This window comes from Alosa pseudoharengus, unplaced genomic scaffold (genome assembly GCF_046254945.1).
Source record: "Alosa pseudoharengus isolate Yale_2024_CS ecotype anadromous, Long Island Sound unplaced genomic scaffold, YU_APseudo_1.1 YU_APseudo_1.1_scf_21, whole genome shotgun sequence".
In the NCBI taxonomy this organism is placed as follows: domain Eukaryota; kingdom Metazoa; phylum Chordata; class Actinopteri; order Clupeiformes; family Clupeidae; genus Alosa; species Alosa pseudoharengus.
Window position 1 is genome coordinate 30,440,215 of NW_027468674.1, and position 16,315 is coordinate 30,456,529.

General features: G+C 47.6%; 2 protein-coding genes across 2 annotated transcripts in view; both read left to right on the plus strand.

The window, feature by feature from the left end:
• The window catches only part of LOC143138324 (SH3 and multiple ankyrin repeat domains protein 1), a 41,526-nt gene extending 35,182 nt beyond the window's left edge, over positions 1 to 6,344 (plus strand). The window contains exons 25-28 of the mRNA XM_076298820.1: positions 463 to 2,338; positions 2,708 to 2,776; positions 2,861 to 3,787; positions 5,303 to 6,344. Of these exons, the coding sequence (XP_076154935.1) occupies positions 463 to 2,338; positions 2,708 to 2,776; positions 2,861 to 3,787; positions 5,303 to 6,344 (3,914 nt within the window). The remainder of the gene's footprint in view (positions 1 to 462; positions 2,339 to 2,707; positions 2,777 to 2,860; positions 3,788 to 5,302) is intronic.
• Positions 6,345 to 9,207: 2,863 nt separating this feature from the next.
• On the plus strand, positions 9,208 to 15,937 carry LOC143138588 (protein kinase C and casein kinase substrate in neurons protein 3-like). Its single transcript, XM_076299026.1, has 10 exons — positions 9,208 to 9,437; positions 10,857 to 10,925; positions 11,104 to 11,260; positions 11,758 to 11,993; positions 12,334 to 12,489; positions 13,479 to 13,654; positions 13,883 to 14,003; positions 14,227 to 14,294; positions 14,457 to 14,536; positions 15,142 to 15,937. The coding sequence occupies exons 2-10, from the start codon at positions 10,857 to 10,859 to the stop codon at positions 15,252 to 15,254; spliced, it is 1,176 nt and encodes a 391-aa protein (XP_076155141.1). The 5' UTR covers positions 9,208 to 9,437; the 3' UTR covers positions 15,255 to 15,937.
• The last annotated feature ends 378 nt before the right edge of the window (positions 15,938 to 16,315 follow it).

Genomic DNA, 16,315 nt, shown 5'->3' on the forward strand with positions numbered 1-16,315 from the left:
TAATGGAGGTATTTTGCAATCACTGGAACAATTATTTCTTACGAGCATGCTTTTATGGGACGACAGACAATATGGTCCGTGGTCCATGTTGCAAATGACTAAAACACATTTTCCACATGAAAAAGCCTGGACTGAATCAGTAACCTCAAATCAACTCTGTGTAAAGCAAAATCTGCTACTTGCGCGGTATGACATACCCTGAGGAAATACATGTTCATATTTAGCAAAAAAATAACAGTTTAATTTGCTGGATGATTTGTAGCCCTGGGTTGCTGTAAAATATGAGCTTACCTAATTTTAGCAGGGAATGCATACTCAAAATGGAGCCAGGTTGTAAGCTGAAGTTAGCTCATTTGTGTGGTGAAGATTGATTAAACTCTTTGCGGTGCTTCTGTTACAGTTTTTTTGTTGCCTTTGATCATGCTCTAGCTGCTTTCTCCACCTCCCTCTGCTTTACGACAGGGGTGGCAGATGAGGAGAAGGGCTTCCTGCATCCCCCCGCCATGAAGCTATCCCGCAGTCTGTCTGTTCCTGGCCCCGAGGACATTCCGCCGCCGCCTGAAACGTCGCCTCCGGAGCCCCCGCTGTCAGCGGGCGGCAGGAGGTCGGAGCCCAGCCACCCCTCCTCGCACTTCCTGCCCCACGCACAGACAGCCATGGCTCCCCAGCACAGCCGGGCCACCTCGCGCAGGGAGTCGTCCGATTCTGGGTGGAGGGGCGGAGGCAAAATGGGAGGCATGAGGCGGGGCTACAGCAGTGCCACGCCCCCAGGCAACATGGCCACTGCCAAGGCGACCGCAGTGCCGCCACCCCAGCAAGCGGTCGCTAAGACAACCGGACGGAGAGCCGGTGGCAGGGGGCCTCTGCTCAAGCAGCCCAAAGTGGAAGATGGGGCAGCTGTAGGTCGAACGCAGAGAGGGGGCCAGGCGCAGGTACAGGACACGGGGAACGAGAAGAGCTCCATTCCCATCCCCACAATCATTGTCAAAGCGCCCTCCACCAGCAGCAGTGGCCGGTCCAGTCAGGGCAGCAGCATGGAGGCGGAACAACCCCCTGACCTTGAGCAAGAGGAGGCGCCTGAGCCCCCCAGCCCCCCTCCTTCTCCACCCTTGCCTCAGTCTTTACCCTCGTCCCTCCCCCAGGAGAGAACAGACACTTCTGGACCTCAAGGCGGTGGCACCATGGGTAAAGCGAGGCGGGATCGAGAGCGTTACAGGGACTCGCGGCGAAAGAGTGCCTCTTTCTTCTACTCCTCAGAGGAGGACTTGTTGGAGGATGTCCCCACTAGCCAAACAGAGAACACATCCCCCCGACTGCGTCCTTCCAAATCCATTGATGAGGGCTTGTTCTCTGGGGATAACTTGACCACCCAGGGACGCAGCATGCCCCCTGCGTTCGGCCTGCCTCAGTATGCCTCACCACAGACTCATACACACGCCACCACCTTCATCCATCCTCTCACGGGGAAGGTTCTAGATCCGTCCTCGCCTCTAGGGCTTGCTCTTGCTGCACGCGAAAGGGCACTAAAAGATGACCGGAGGACCCGACGCGAAGAGCGACACTTCGGCAGGCAGTTGTCGAGTGTGGGGGCGTTTCCCTCGACAGTGTCGCCATCAAATCCACAACATAACCCGCCTGCCACTTATGTATACCAACACCAACATCCTCCCGCCCTGTACCTCACAGGCTCCTCCCCCACCTCGGCGGCCCCGTCTCCCCTGAGCCGGCCCCAGTCTCCCAGGATGATGCGAATGGCTGGCAGCGGGCCTTGGTCTGGGGAGGGGGGTGATCGAGACAAAGAGAGCTTGGCGAGAGAGGGTATGAGAGTGAGGTTCTCTGAGGACAGACAGTCCGCTCTGCAAAACCAGTATCAGTATCACAACCAGTACCAACAGCAGTACCAGAATCAGTACCAGGCTCAGTACCAAAGGGACTGGGAGCGAGAGGCTGAGAGGGGGGAAGTGTATGGGAGGGGCCCTATGCAGTCCGCTCCCCCACCAGTTACCAATCAGCAGTCTCAGCCCTGCAGACCCTCCTTCCTGCAGATGGAGAGTGATGCCAACGCTAACTCCGTAGGGTTTCCCAACTCCCATACAGCGCCTCTTCCGCTCTCTGCTGCTCCTGCCCAGACCACAGACACAATGGCAGGTTCTGAGGAGGTGCAGGAGGGGGGAGGGGGGCTCATGGTGCTTCCCCCTCCAGCTCCGTCTGTAGATGTGGACGACGAGTTTGTGTTTGTGGACCCATTGCCACCTCCTCTACAATTTGCTAATGGCAACGATCGTGGAAACCGAGGAGCCCCTCCATCAACCCAACAACAACAACAACAGCAACCGCAACCTCAAATGCACCATTATCAGCAATCCCAATCCCAACAGCAACATAAGCTATCAGGCACACAGCAGCAGTCCGATCTCCAGCCACAGCCATCAGTGCAGCCCACCCAGTCCCAGCAGGAGCCTCAGCACCTGCAGCCATCTCAGCCCCCGTCCGACCTGCCTCAGGAGGAGCAGCAGCCTCCAGTCCACCCCTCTGCCGTGGTTCACCCCTACTTATTCCCCCCTTCGCCGCTTATACCCCCACCCCAGCTTTGCCCCAAGATCCCCCCCTCCAACATGGTTCTTTCATCGACTGATTCAAACCCTTCGAGTCAGTCCCTGCCCCCACAGATTAGTCAGGTGGTGGCGCCCCAAATCCCGGCCAATGTCCCCAGCCAGTCATTGCCCCCGCAGCCACCACCGCCACCCATGCTGCCCCAGCCTCCAAATCCTCCTCATCCTCCTCATCTTCCTCATCCTCCTCACCCTCCTCATCCTCATCTCCCTCCACATCATCCTCACCCTCCGCACCCTCCCCCCTTACCCTCCCCTCAGGCGGGGGACTCTGCAGCGTCCAGTCTAACATCCTATGACAGTGAAGTAGCCAATCTCACGCAATCCGTACTCTCCCCTTCCCTCCCCTCACCGCAAGCCTTTCCTCCATCTACACCCCCCTCTGCTCTTAACCCTTCCAATCCTCCACCTGCCTCAACCTCCACCACCTCTGCAACGTCTGCTCAGTCCCTCCATCGTCCTCAGCCTCTCTTCTTTGCTCCAGCCCAGGGCCAGGACCGTGGCAACGCCTCCTTGACAACCACCGTCACCTATGCCACCATGACGACCAGCCAGGCCCCTTATGCAATTACCACCACTACTGCTGCCTCGACTGTTGCCCCTGGTCATCAGATGCCCCCTAAAGCTGTCGAGAGCCGGGGAGAGTGGCAGGAGGCTGTGGTGGATTCTGGGATTGAGGAGCTGGACAGCCACAGCAGCAGTGACCACCACCTGGACAAGCTTGGTATGAGAGAGGGAGAGAGAGTGGAGAGGAGAAGAGAAATCATGGAGGTCGGGGGAGGCAGAGTGGCTGGTAAGAATCGAGCTCAGATGGATAGGAGAGAGTCCCTGGACTCCTCGGCAGCTTACAAAATGCACAATGATGCAACACACATCCGTACCCATCAGAGCGGCAAGCCAGTGCCTCCACTGCGGCGGCAGCCTAGCGCCGCTCCGTTCCTCCAGCACCCCCACAGGCAGAGAACGCACGAGGAAGAGGACCGAGGCCGTGGGTTGGGGATGGGCCAGGGCGGGGGAACAGACGAGGGCGAGGGAGGGGTGCGGGGGCCACTTTTTATAGACCGTCGGCTGAACTCTCCGCTGGCCAGCGTGAAGGCCAGCATCATCAATGAGCTCAGCAGCAAGCTGCAGCAGATGGGGGGCTGGCAGGGCCAGAAGGAGGCCCCCTCAGGCAGGTGAGAGAGCGACCCACACACGGTCAGAGCTTGAGCACAACACCCGACCCTCACACCTCTCCGAATACCTCAGGCTAATCCAGGTCATGGCCAGCACACCTTGCTGCGCTGCATCCACTGCTGACTCAGCTCTCACATAGTTTGCCCGCGCCTCTAGTTGTGAGTGCAATGAGATCACTGATAAAGACACGGGTCAGGTTTAGTAGCCTACTGAGTTGTAGAGTCATTACTGAGTAAAGTTTTTGGTATTTTCTGTGAAAGTGAGCAACATAACCTGGCTCCTGTAGGACATCAGACACAGTATGTAAAGGATAACGGCTTGCATCCGCTACTCTAGATAGATTATGGCTAGCAAATTAACAAGTGGATTAGAAGACATTGGGTTCTGATTTAAATGGTGGGTAAAGTACAAAGTCTGCCAACAAGCAAAGTCTCATGCATGCATAGCTCTTGTATGGCATTTGGGGGCATGGAATTGGCTCCTCGATGTTTGTGCTTGAGATCTTGCCCATGCAAATTTATTTTGCCAATTTAGATTAGCTTCAGTTGCTCATCATTCAAATTAGGGCCCAATGTTGAGAGTGCAACACATGTTTTAGGTCAGTGTGCTACAGTATATGAGGGACTATAAACCACTATAGGTGAAGACTGTTCTTTTTTTAATCACAAATATCATATTCACAATAATTCAAGCTAAATGTAGATAGCTGGCAAGCTAAAAAGGTGAAAACAACTACCTATGGTAATGAACTGATACACTGTAAGTTGCAAATATTCTTTGATATGTTCTTTTACCAGCTAGTTAAGAGCTTTCAGCGGAATGACTGATTTGTGCTGTGGTTGGGGGATTTGAAACAGAAATAGCCTGACCCTGATTTTAGCTAAAGTTATGTTTATCCAAGTTAGCTACTCATGCCCTACTCTCAAACTACTTAGATCATTCACAGACACACATATATTGACAATGAATAGTGTAGCCAGAGTTTCAGCTTTCATTGTACTTGTTTGTGGCATGAATTCAGAGTTATGCAGTATGTTAAACCTACTCTATTTATTATAATGTCAAGACTAGCTACCTAGCCTGCTAATATAGATTACCTGCATTCCAACTCGGAATTTCTTGAGCATTTCTTGGGAAACTGAGAGGCTAAAAATGGAACAGTCAGTATGCAGTGTGTTTATGGAATGTGGAGTTGATAAATTGTTATTTTTACAGTGTGTTATTAGACAATACATAGTAACTAAATAAAGCACTTCTGCTATCAGTATCATATTATGTACCCACCAGGGAACTTCCTAACCTGTCAGACAGAAGTACTGCTGGGAGCCATTTCAGGTGTTTGCATTGAACAGCACTGATGCCTTCCATTGGAATGTAAAAATGTTGAAATAGCAGATTGTATGAATAAGTTTACACTTTTGTAGTTTACTAAAGTCACATTCTAGCCTCCCCTTGCAGTAAATCATGTAATGATGTCTGTATGTTGTGTGTGCGTGTGTTGTTCTCTCTGTCAGGTTTCAGGAGGATCCCACATCTGTCATGAGTCCCCCTTTAGTCCGCTCCATGTCCCCTCTCCCTGTCCCTGTGTCCGTCCCTCATGTCCTCCATAGGGCCCTGTCCCCTACTCTCCCTCTCTCCCCAATACACCACCCCATTCCACCACCCCTACCCCCTTCCCTCAACCCCAACATGTCCCCAACTCTGGTCCCATCTCCTCTGAATCTCCTGCAGTCCACCACCCCCACTCAGCCTGCGCCCTACTCAGACTGGACGTGTCCACCCTCCCCTCTCGCCCACACGGCTCCCCCTCTTTCCCCGTCCGCCCTCTCTCACCCTGCTCCGCCCCTCTCACCTTCCTCGCTCGCTCGCTCCCACCCCCCTATGTCTCCGTCCTACTCACCCTACCCCACGTCCCCAAAGCATCGCTCCAAGTATCGCGGCAAAGCCCTCGAGTTCCAGTTCAACTCCCCTGCGGAGCTCCGCCGCGCCGAGTCCCACCACTCCCCGCGGCGCCGGGCCCCCAGCCCGCTCATCTCCTGCACGGACCGGCCCCAGCCAGGGCCCCCCAGGCCCTCCTCCCTGCCCCTCTTCCCCAGCTCCCTGTACAACGCCCCGTTTGAGCTGCAGCCGCCCCTCACCCCTCCGGCCCACTCCATGCCCCTGACCGATCCGTACTTCCCCAGCACCCCTCCACCGCTGTTCTCCCCGACCGTAGCGTCCGCCTCCAACCCCCTCCTGGTCTCCCGTTCTCTCTCGCCCACTCACTTCCTGTCGGGTGTCTCCTCCCCTTCCTGTGGCAATTACCCGCCCTTCACTCTGCCCCCACCTGCCAGGCCCTTCGCCACCAAGCCCCTCCCCTACTGGAGCAAGTACGACGTGGCCGATTGGCTCGTGTACTTGAACCTGGGCGAGCACCAGGAACGCTTCCTGGACAACGAGATTGACGGCTCGCACCTGCCGTCGCTGACTAAAGAGGACTTCCTGGACCTAGGCGTGAGCCGGGTCGGCCACCGAATGAACATCGAGCGGGCGCTCCGCAAACTCACCAACAGGTGAGGCCGGCCCAGCGGAGATGCACAGGGAGAGAGTGAGGGAACAGAGATCGTCAGGCAGGAGTGTAGAAGAGGGAGGAGCTTTCTTTTCATCATCTCTCTCTCTTTTCTTTGACGTAGACAAAGAACCTCTCTTCTTTTTTCTTCTATCTCTCTCTCTGTCTTTTTGTTTTGGTCTTGGTATTATTTTGATTTAGCATGGAAGACATAGCGTCTTTTGTTGGCTTTTTACTTGCCTCCTTCCCTCCCTTGTTTGCCATTGTTTTTTTGACTTCCCTTAATATAGTAGATCTATCAGTGTATAGATCTATAGATCTATACTTTTCTCCAAGTATCTATCCGTGTATCTATAGAGTTTACTGTCTATAGATGGTTAAGATACCTCTCTACTTTCCCCTTTACTATTCTCTATTCTCTTTCTTTTTCTCTTCTCTTTTTTTCTGACCTCTTGATTTGCCCTCCCTTTTCTCCTAGGCTCTCCTCTCCTTTCTCTGTCTCTACTGTTTCATCTGAAGGACAGAGCGAAAGAATGAAAGATGAAGGGATTCAGAGCTGAGAGAATGGGGGGAGGAGAGAGTCTTTTAACAAACAAACTAAGCTAACTGAGAGGCTGGTGACAGAAATTGCTTGAAATGACTGAACATAACTTGGCGAGAAATGCAAGCGAGAAAAAAGAGCTGAATTTTTTTTTTTTTTTTTGAAGTGATTTCCTGCGTGGTTCACTGCACACCTGTGGTTTAACCAGTACAATCATGTACAGAGGAATACAGATATTTTCACACAACTTACTGATACATCAATATCACAGACACAGACACACACACACACACACACACACACACACACACACACACACACACACACACAGACTAACATAGTTACACATGCACACATACACACCTCACTTAACAAAACGAACGAAGACATTCAAAGTGATCAGAACAAAATTGATCATCCAATCAGTCAGCTGATTTCATCTGATCATCCAATCAATGAACACGATTTCATCTGCTAGACAAAGACTCTGACCATAGTGTTGACCAAGCCATGGAAGTGGCTGGGAAGAGCAAAGCTTCAAGCTGTTTTAAATTTGCTAGGCACTACTACATGTCTTTTCTTTTCCACTGGGTCTGGATGACTACTTTTCAGTTTATGGAATTGTTATTATTACACCGTCATGGATATAATGTGAAGTTCTGATGTTGTGTTAAGGAACATTGCCCTCTCCACAATCACTCACCATGATTGTGACTCCATATTGGAGGCACAGTGATGATGATTAACGTGGTGAGGGTGATGAGAAGAGTAATGGTTGGGATGACCAGGGGAGGATAATGTTTGGACAGTGCTGCTGATACAGATGTTATTATCAAATGTGATGGAGGAATAAGACATTAATTGCAATTATGATAATGATGATGATAATTATAGTTTAAAGTTATAGTAATAATGGTTAAGTATGTACACCTTTTTCAAGCTCCAAAAGGATCTTTGTCTTCCAGATAGTCTGAATCCTGCGGGGGGGCTGTTGGGCTTTTAGTTTCTCCTTGAGATGCTCTCTACATAATCAACTTGTTGTGAATTCAGTGGACACACACACACAAACACACACACACACACACACAGACACTCACTCACTCACCCACTCACACAAACACTTGAACGTTGAGAGATGCATTGCCAGTACATGCAAACACACTCAAGATTACAAACACACGCAAACCACACACACACACACACACACACACACACAAACACACACACACACAGTGTGTGTGTTATTTGTTTCTTAGCTTAAGGGAGGTTTCTCATAGAATGGGTTCTGTAGAGAGCACCTCTATATATTTTAAAAAGAATATTTTAGAACATAGTCAAATCTATAAATTAAATTATATATGAAGACAATATACAGTATGAACGTGTGTATGCAGAGGTAAGGAAATATATCAGAATTTCTATTGTTTTAATGAAAGATAATAATGCTATATAGTTATTATTAAGATATTTGAATAAATGATAAACAAACTATCACTGTCTGATTTTTACATGTTTACCTTACCTGCATGGACAGCTACTCTTTCTTGATAAATGTATGTGCTACACACATTCTACATAAACCCTTTTCTGAGGTTCGATATTTCTAACTCTCTCTGGTCCGAGACAATAGTGCTACCTCCAGGTCTATTATTTCAAGTGCAGACTAATTAGGAGTAACGATTTAATTATTGGTTAGGCACTAAATGCATTTAAAGTGAAATAATTCACTGAAAGTAATTGCAGGCTTTGTATTATTAATGCAGTCATTAAAAACTTTGTGTCTCATTACTGTAATAATTGGGTTTTACTCACGTGGTAGATCGTAGATTTTAAGAAAGCCCCTTATAAGACGCTGATTCTTTAAATGAGATGTTGGATTTATTTTTGTTGTATCTGTTATTTCAAAGAATGTATAATCACTTTGCTGTGTATGAACTCTGAACTTGCGAGCTGGAAACTCTTCACTCGCTTGTTACGCATGGACACACACATACTTACACTCGCACAAAAGCACATGCACACTAATTGGCTTGCATGACTGGCCGTCACTTGGCACTGTCCTGTTAGGGAGAGGGGGTTAAAAGAAGTTCACATTTCCGCAGATACACTCCATGTGAGGACACACTAATTCATTAACACGCCACTGTGAATGTGTGTGTGTGTGTGTGTGTGTGTGTGTGTGTGTGTGTGTGTGTGTGTGTGTGTGTGTGTGTGTGTGTGTGTGTGTGTGTGTGTGTGTGTGTGTGTGTGTGTGTGTGTGTGAACGCATGTGAGTAGTAAGTATGTGTGTGTTAAAGAGAGGGAGAGAAAGCGTGCGTAAGAGAGAGAGAGAGTGAGTGAGTGAAAGAGAGACTGAGGAGTGAGCAAGAGAGAGAGAAAGCTGCCATCATATGACACTGACGGAGCCAAGTTGAGACGCAAACTGCTGCAAAGAGAGAGAGAGACGGAGAGAGGGGACAGAAATGAGGGGATAGAAGAAAAGTTGACAAGCAGAACAGAAGATAAACTCTCGGAAGAGCGTCCACCGAGCGTCCACCTGTGGCCAGGAGAGCACTGAAAGGTAAGCTATATCTCTATACCACACTACCATTTACAAGGCTGAATCAGGATCAAGGTCTGTCAAATCACTCTGCTACCTTGCTCCTTGAGTGTGTGATCACTGCATGTGCTACATGTCATTTTACATTCAGAACCACGTTGTATGAGTTAAGGAGTGTGTGTGTGGATCTGTGGGACTACACATTAGTTGGAAAGTAGGTCGAAAAGTGAACATGCAGTCGCATGAGAAATACGAGGGGACTATTTATGTGTGTGTGTCTGTGTGTGTGGGTATAGGCATGTGTGTGCATCTGTTTATCTCTGTGAATGTGTGTAGTCCGTTGCTGGGAGGGGCGCATATGCGCTAATTTAAGCACTTAAATATTTTGGATCTCTACCTCACTCATAACACTCACTGTGCAGTTGTCAATGGAATAAGCATTGAAACATCTGAACTGCATGATATATAGTCTGTGGTCCCATAGCAGATCATTATGGACAGCCCTCCAGACAAATCAGCTTCAAATGAAACATGATGAGTGTATTATAAAAAGAACGATTCATGATTTATGATTGTTAGTCTGGTATTGTTAGACAATGGTAATGCTTAGTAGGCAGTGCGTAGAACAAGAACAGAGACAGACATGGGTAGAAAATTGCTGTTTGCAGTTCTAATGTGCCATCCCTAGTTGTATGACATATTGTGGTTGTCCAGTTTTATCCAGCTTATCTTGCTGCCTTTACAGTAGGCTGCTGTCATTATTAATCTATTAATAGATTTTATATACATACAGTACATATCGCAAAGTGCTTAAGTTGGTCCTATCTGACTGTGTGTGCAATATGCAGTGTGATCCACTATGTTTGTGTGACTGTAAACACAAGTTGATGGTCTGGCTGTCATGGGCAGGCCAAAACAAAATGAAAAAGTGAAAAAAAAAAGTTGGAAAGCGTGTGTGACACATCATGGGCGGAGTTTGAGTCGTGAATCAGAGAGCAAAAGACAGGGCGAGTAAGAGAATTAATGAGAGAAAGAGAGAGAGAGGGAGGGAGAGAGTGAGAGTGAGTGAGAGAGAGGGAGACATAGAGAGAGAGAGAGGGAGAGCCGTATGACCTTTCTCTGCTGTTTATTTTGGGCTGGCTGCCGTCTCACATGGAGGAATGTGGTGGGGGCCCTATTCCCTCTGACAGCTTCCAGACTCAGAATGCCAACTGTGTCAGCTGTGTGGATCGCCCTGGCTGTTTACAGTAGAGCCAAACGGGCACAAATGGCGTGCGCAGCCTCTGCAGGCTAGTCCACTTAAAGCCCACAGCACATGACAGAGACCAGGAAGCCTAGCTGGTGTGGGCTGCTGTGTGAATATGTACTACTGTATGAAGCATGTGTTGCAGACTTGTCTTTGGCACGTGGCCGCTTCAGTAATCGGGATTGTTTTTACAGATGGATGCAAATGAGACAGGGCCACCCAAGGACCCTCCTGAGGATGTCAACAAACTGAGTTTCTGGATGGTAAGCAGCAGGGACCAGGGGGAGGGGTGGGGAGGGAGATGGGATAGAGACTGAAGCATCTAGACACTAATGAGTTTTTATTCCGGCCACACCTCATATAATGAAGTGTGATAGCCTTACATTTTTCCATTCCCTCTCTCTCACTTCATCTCTCTCTCTCTCTCTGGTTCTGTCACAGCCTGGGAACTACCAGCGCACAGTGCAGAGGACCCCTGATTCATTCCAGGCGTGTAATGACATCGTGACCTGCTTCCAGGAGCGTGCCCGCGTGGAGAAGCAGTACGCCCAGCAGCTCAGCCACTGGAGCAGCAAATGGAAGAACATCACTGAGACCAGTCCGTTCTCATCCTCGTCTCCCTCACTAACTCCCTGTTGGCCACGCGGCATGCTGCAAGCCCATTAGTCAGAATAAATAATCTTCTCTTATACACTGTCCTATAGTAACAAAATTGTTGACGTTTATGTTTAGGAGATTTTCTATTACATTTATATTATGCTAACGTTATAATGTTCAATTTCCAGAAGATATCCTATACACTGTAGACCACTCATTAAAGGTCTCTACTCCTCTTTAGTCTATATGTTCACAGAGAGGATACTACTGCTACATGTTGTGTAGCCTGCCCTCTTCCTGACCTGAACATGGCAAATTGTTGCAGGATTGGACCAATATTTTGCAATATTTTTCCTCTAACACCTTCCACAATAATCAAGTTTTTTAATATTCTGGTATTTTCGTTCATTTTGAAATTAGTGCATGCGCTGCTTCCAGTTATGTTTAAAACGTTGTCATTTTGTCCGTCTCTGTCTCTCTTTCTCTGTCCCCACTCAGGGCCTCTGTATGGCTCCCTCATGCGGGCGTGGCAGTGCTTCTTCACCTCCGCCGAGCGTCTCTCCGCCCTGCATTCCAACATCTCCCAGTCCCTCGTTGCTGAGGAAGGCGACCGCGTGCGCACCTGGCAGAAGGACACCTTCCCGCGCAAGATGTTCTACGGCTTCCGTGAAGCGCACGACCTGGAGACCGAGTTCTCACGTGCTCAGAAGCCATGGGCCAAAAAGCTGAAGAAAGTAAGCCAACCGAAATACAAAAAAGTGACTTCAAATAAGAAAAAGAAAAGATGGTAATTGACTTGAGTTGAATTTTGCTCTTCCATGCTTTTCTACTAGACTATGCATTATGTTGTTTCTGCTTACAGTATTTTGTAATGTATTTATTTGATCCATTTATGATTATATAGTATTGAATTTTATGAATCATACACACAGAAAAATATACTTTTAATAAGTGGCATTTAAAGGTAGATTTAAAGAAATATATTTTTGAAATGTCCTGTACTCATGATATAAGGTTCATATTTTTGTCAGTGATATCATGGATTGATAGTGTATCTTTTCTGTTTGATGATAGCTGGATCAGGCATGTGCAGCCTACCACAAGGCCAGCCAGCGTGAGCAGGCCGCCAGTGACCGCGAGAAGGCGGCCAAGGACAACTCAGCCCTGAGTGAACAGAAACTCAACAAGATTGTGAAGGCCACGGAGTCGGCCGGCGAGGATAAGGAGAAAGTGAGGCCCCTCACACAGCCAACCTACATCACATGCCCAGTGCTCGTAGCAACTTACAGTAAAGAGGCTATCTTAATGAGTCCCATGTGTATTATCTATTCACGACCTTATGGAGGTTGTGGTCAATATACTATTGTGCATGTTATGTAATGATCCTCATTTGAAAAAACACATTCGAAAAAATTTGGCCAGTCCTCTAAAACTATTTTTATGCTACACGAATGGAGCGATTCAGTTACGCGCCTGCTGTCGCCTCTGTTATGACCGAGGGTAGAGGCCACAACAAAAGAGGGAGTTATATTTGAACTAAAATACAGATTTATTAACCAAATAACAACCAAACTAAAAGTGTGAGATGGGACCAAGTCAGTCGTCAAGAGAGATGTATAGGAGGCTAAACGCAAGTAAACAGTTTCAGAATTTCAGAAATAGAGTTTATCCACCTCTTAAAAAGAGTCTATTCACCAAATGCAACTTTTAACATTTAAAAATCACACTGTATTATCCACAATCAAAATATGTACACTCATCAACATTCTAGGAACCATTTAATACCACTTGTATTGTTATAAACATTGGACAATAACCTCCACCAGCATCAAACATGTTCTGAATGCCTTTTCTAAAAATCCGATATCGCATACCGCAGTCCACCTTACCGTGATCACAGAATTCATAGTTTACCCACCTCTTATTTTACCACTACATCCCTGGTCGTCAGTAATGCATGGATGTTGTACGTTTGCAATGTCTCTGAGTGCAGAGACATTGCAAAACGCATGGCCCTCTCAAGGGGAGAGGAAGCAGCCTTTTTACCTGGACACCTGCTCTCAGGTGCAGCGTATCAGCTCGTTAGCTCTTGAAGCACCTGAAGACAAGTAGGCAAGCGGATAGAAACGAGTCCAGGGCCTATAGTGGCCCGTCACGCCTCCCTGTAAGTGTGGTCAGAGAGGACAGATCGGAGTTCATTTCTGACCGTGTTCCTACAGGCCCGTGGGAAGTATGAGAAAGTCCTGGAAGATGTGACATCATATGCCCCTAAATACATGGAGGAGATGGAGGCTATTTTTGAAAAGTCACAGGAGGAAGAGAGGAAACGCATCAGCTTTCTCAAGCAAGCCTTCCTGTCAATACACCGTCATTTGGACGTCACCAACAATGAGAGGTGTGTGTTGGGGGTGAGAAATCTAGCTGAGCCGTCTATGTTGCCACATGTCGGTTTGTGCAGTGCCAGTGCATAAGAGTGTCTATACATGTTTCCTTAGTGTGAATACTGTGAACAACAGTGTATGTATATGTTTATTATGTGGATGCATGATTATGTGTGTCTGACTCACAATCTATTCTTAGCATGCCTATTAAATGTGTGCATTCTTCTCTCTGTGTGTCTCAGTGTGAAGGCTGTGTACAGTGAGCTGCACCACACACTGATGTCAATAAGTGAGCCAGATGATCTGCGCTGGTGGAAGAATAACCACGGCCCTGGCATGCCCACCGACTGGCCAAGACTAGAGGTAACATCCATCCGTCCATTCATCCATCCATCCATATATTATTATCTCTGTCCATCATCCTTCTATCTATCCACAGAGCTATTAATTTTTAGCTTTCTCTCCCCCTTGGGCCATCCTTATTCACACATCTTTTGATGGTGATATCTACATAGATATGATGCTGTGTTAATCCATTCTGCTCGTGTGAGTGTGTGGCACTCATTAGCAAAGTGTGTTTCATCAGGAGTGGATCCCTCCTCTGCACAAACCAAAGCGAGGCAAGAAACCAAAGAGGGGACTGGAGGAGAGAACGTAAGACTGCACACTGCTGCTGCCGCCACACACACACAAGACCTAAAGGCATTTGGCGAAGTAATATACTGCAATAGAATGCAATCTGTTTTTTTATGATCCTTTTCCTTCTCTCTCCCCCTCCCTTCTCTCTGTCTCGATCTCGATCTCCGTCTCACTCAGAGTGATGATTGGAGGGGTGAAAGTCCGGGCTTTGTTTGATTACGTTGGCGAGGAGGAGGATGAGCTCTCCTTCAAAGCAGGTACATTTTGAATGCAGCCCATCTCAAAAGGAAGCCCATCTGCTCCTGGCTATCTGCACAATTATCTATTCCCCTGTGAATATAGGAGCCACGCTCCACAGATTAGTCCCAGCACATTTCACAGAGCTCTTCAGTCACTGATGGGAGGCTATGCTACATCCTTTCACCCTCTTTACACGTTCAGTTTAGTGCCCCCCCCCCCCCCCCCCACCACCACCACCACCACCACCACCACACTCTCAACACCTGACTGTACTTTCCGTGAATGCAAATCCATTCTGCACCTAGAGACCCCTACATTTTTAGAGTCAGGGAAAACCCATTTATTTAAAGTCACATTTCTTGTGACAGAACAGAATAAATCATTAATGAACTTGCTTTTTGCTATACAGTATACAGTATCTGTTTGTATTCAGAGAGTATTTTCAATATGTAGGTGGCCATTCTCTAGAAACCCTCAGATGATTAGTGTTGAGATTAGTGTTTGATATGTTTTCCTTTCCTTACTGTTGAATCACAGAATATGGATGGTGTTCTATTAGATCATGATTTGCTTGCATCCCCTGGATGGCCTTTTAAGGAGTGTCTGCTCCCTGTCTCTCCAGGCGAGCAGTTCCTGAAGATCGAGGAGGAGGACGGCCAGGGCTGGTGCAGAGGCATGAAGGAGGGCGGGGTCGAGGGATTCTACCCAGCCAATTACGTCGAGATTGTAGACTGACCTCCCACCCACTAGGGGAGCCAGAGGGCTCAGCCGCAGCTGCTCCCGATGTTGGTTCTTGTGACCGTAGCAACCAGAAATGAAGAATGTGGACAGCTGATTGTGTGCGCCATAGTGCCTGGAACCCAAGAAAATGCCTGAAGTATATTTCCCCTCTGATATGAAAGTAATGCATTGATATTAACCCAAAAATAGGATAACATCAAGGTGTTTAACGAAGGTTAACTGTATTCAAAATGTCTAATTAAATTTAAATAGAGTTTCTAATTAAACCTGATTTGGGTTTGAACAGCCTAGTTTTCCCCCAGTCAGTTGCAGATGTTTACAGGTGCTGAAGTGCAAGGCCAGAGAATGTTAATCCTAAACAAAAGTGTGTGTCTTTGAAACAAATCATATTTTTTTCCTGTGTACACAAATGTGACACTAAAAAACAGTGCCCACCAAGTGGTATGGATGGACTGTTTAAATGAGTCTTCAGCTATGCCTGTCCCTGTCGTCCAGACCCAGTGGTGAAGACTGGAAACTGCAGAACTCTTGTTCCAGACTCAATCTCGTTGCTTCCTCTGACGTCATCTTCTTCCAGAGGCCGTGTGGAATGTCTGTAGCAGATGTGAAGCGCTGTGTGAAGGCCACTAGGAGCAGTGCTCTCCTGTTACATCTACAAAATAAAAACACTAAAGCGTTCTAAATGGGATCAGTGCTTCAGTTCTTTTGTCTTCTCTGGAGCCAAAGTCTCCTTTCAAGTTTGCCTTTGTATAAGAAGAGTTTGGGATATTTTTCACAGAGGGTAGATTAAATGGGAGTCATAGATTATAGTTCAGCCTTTAATAATTTGTTGGTTAACAGAAATTAATTCAAGGTTGGCATTTCCTTTTGAATCTGAAACTTGCAATAAGTCATGTTAGAATAGTTTTGTATGTATGGAGAAGTCCAGCCAGCATTTCAAAAGGGAGATGTTTTAAAACCATAAAACATGGGAACATTACACATCTACCTCTGCATTCTTAACACATTTGGGTGTGTTCTGCATGCCAGTCACTGGAGAGGGGGGGGGGCAAAGT

What these genes read in the sequence shown, in the direction of transcription:
- LOC143138588 (XM_076299026.1), top strand. Translation starts at nt 10,857, where the DNA reads ATGGATGCAAATGAGACAGGGCCACCCAAGGACCCTCCTGAGGATGTC. An exon ending in CCGGCGAGGATAAGGAGAAA is followed by an intron (nt 12,490 to 13,478) that starts GTGAGGCCCCTC and finishes GTGTTCCTACAG; the next exon opens with GCCCGTGGGAAGTATGAGAA. An exon ending in AGGGGACTGGAGGAGAGAAC is followed by an intron (nt 14,295 to 14,456) that starts GTAAGACTGCAC and finishes CGTCTCACTCAG; the next exon opens with AGTGATGATTGGAGGGGTGA.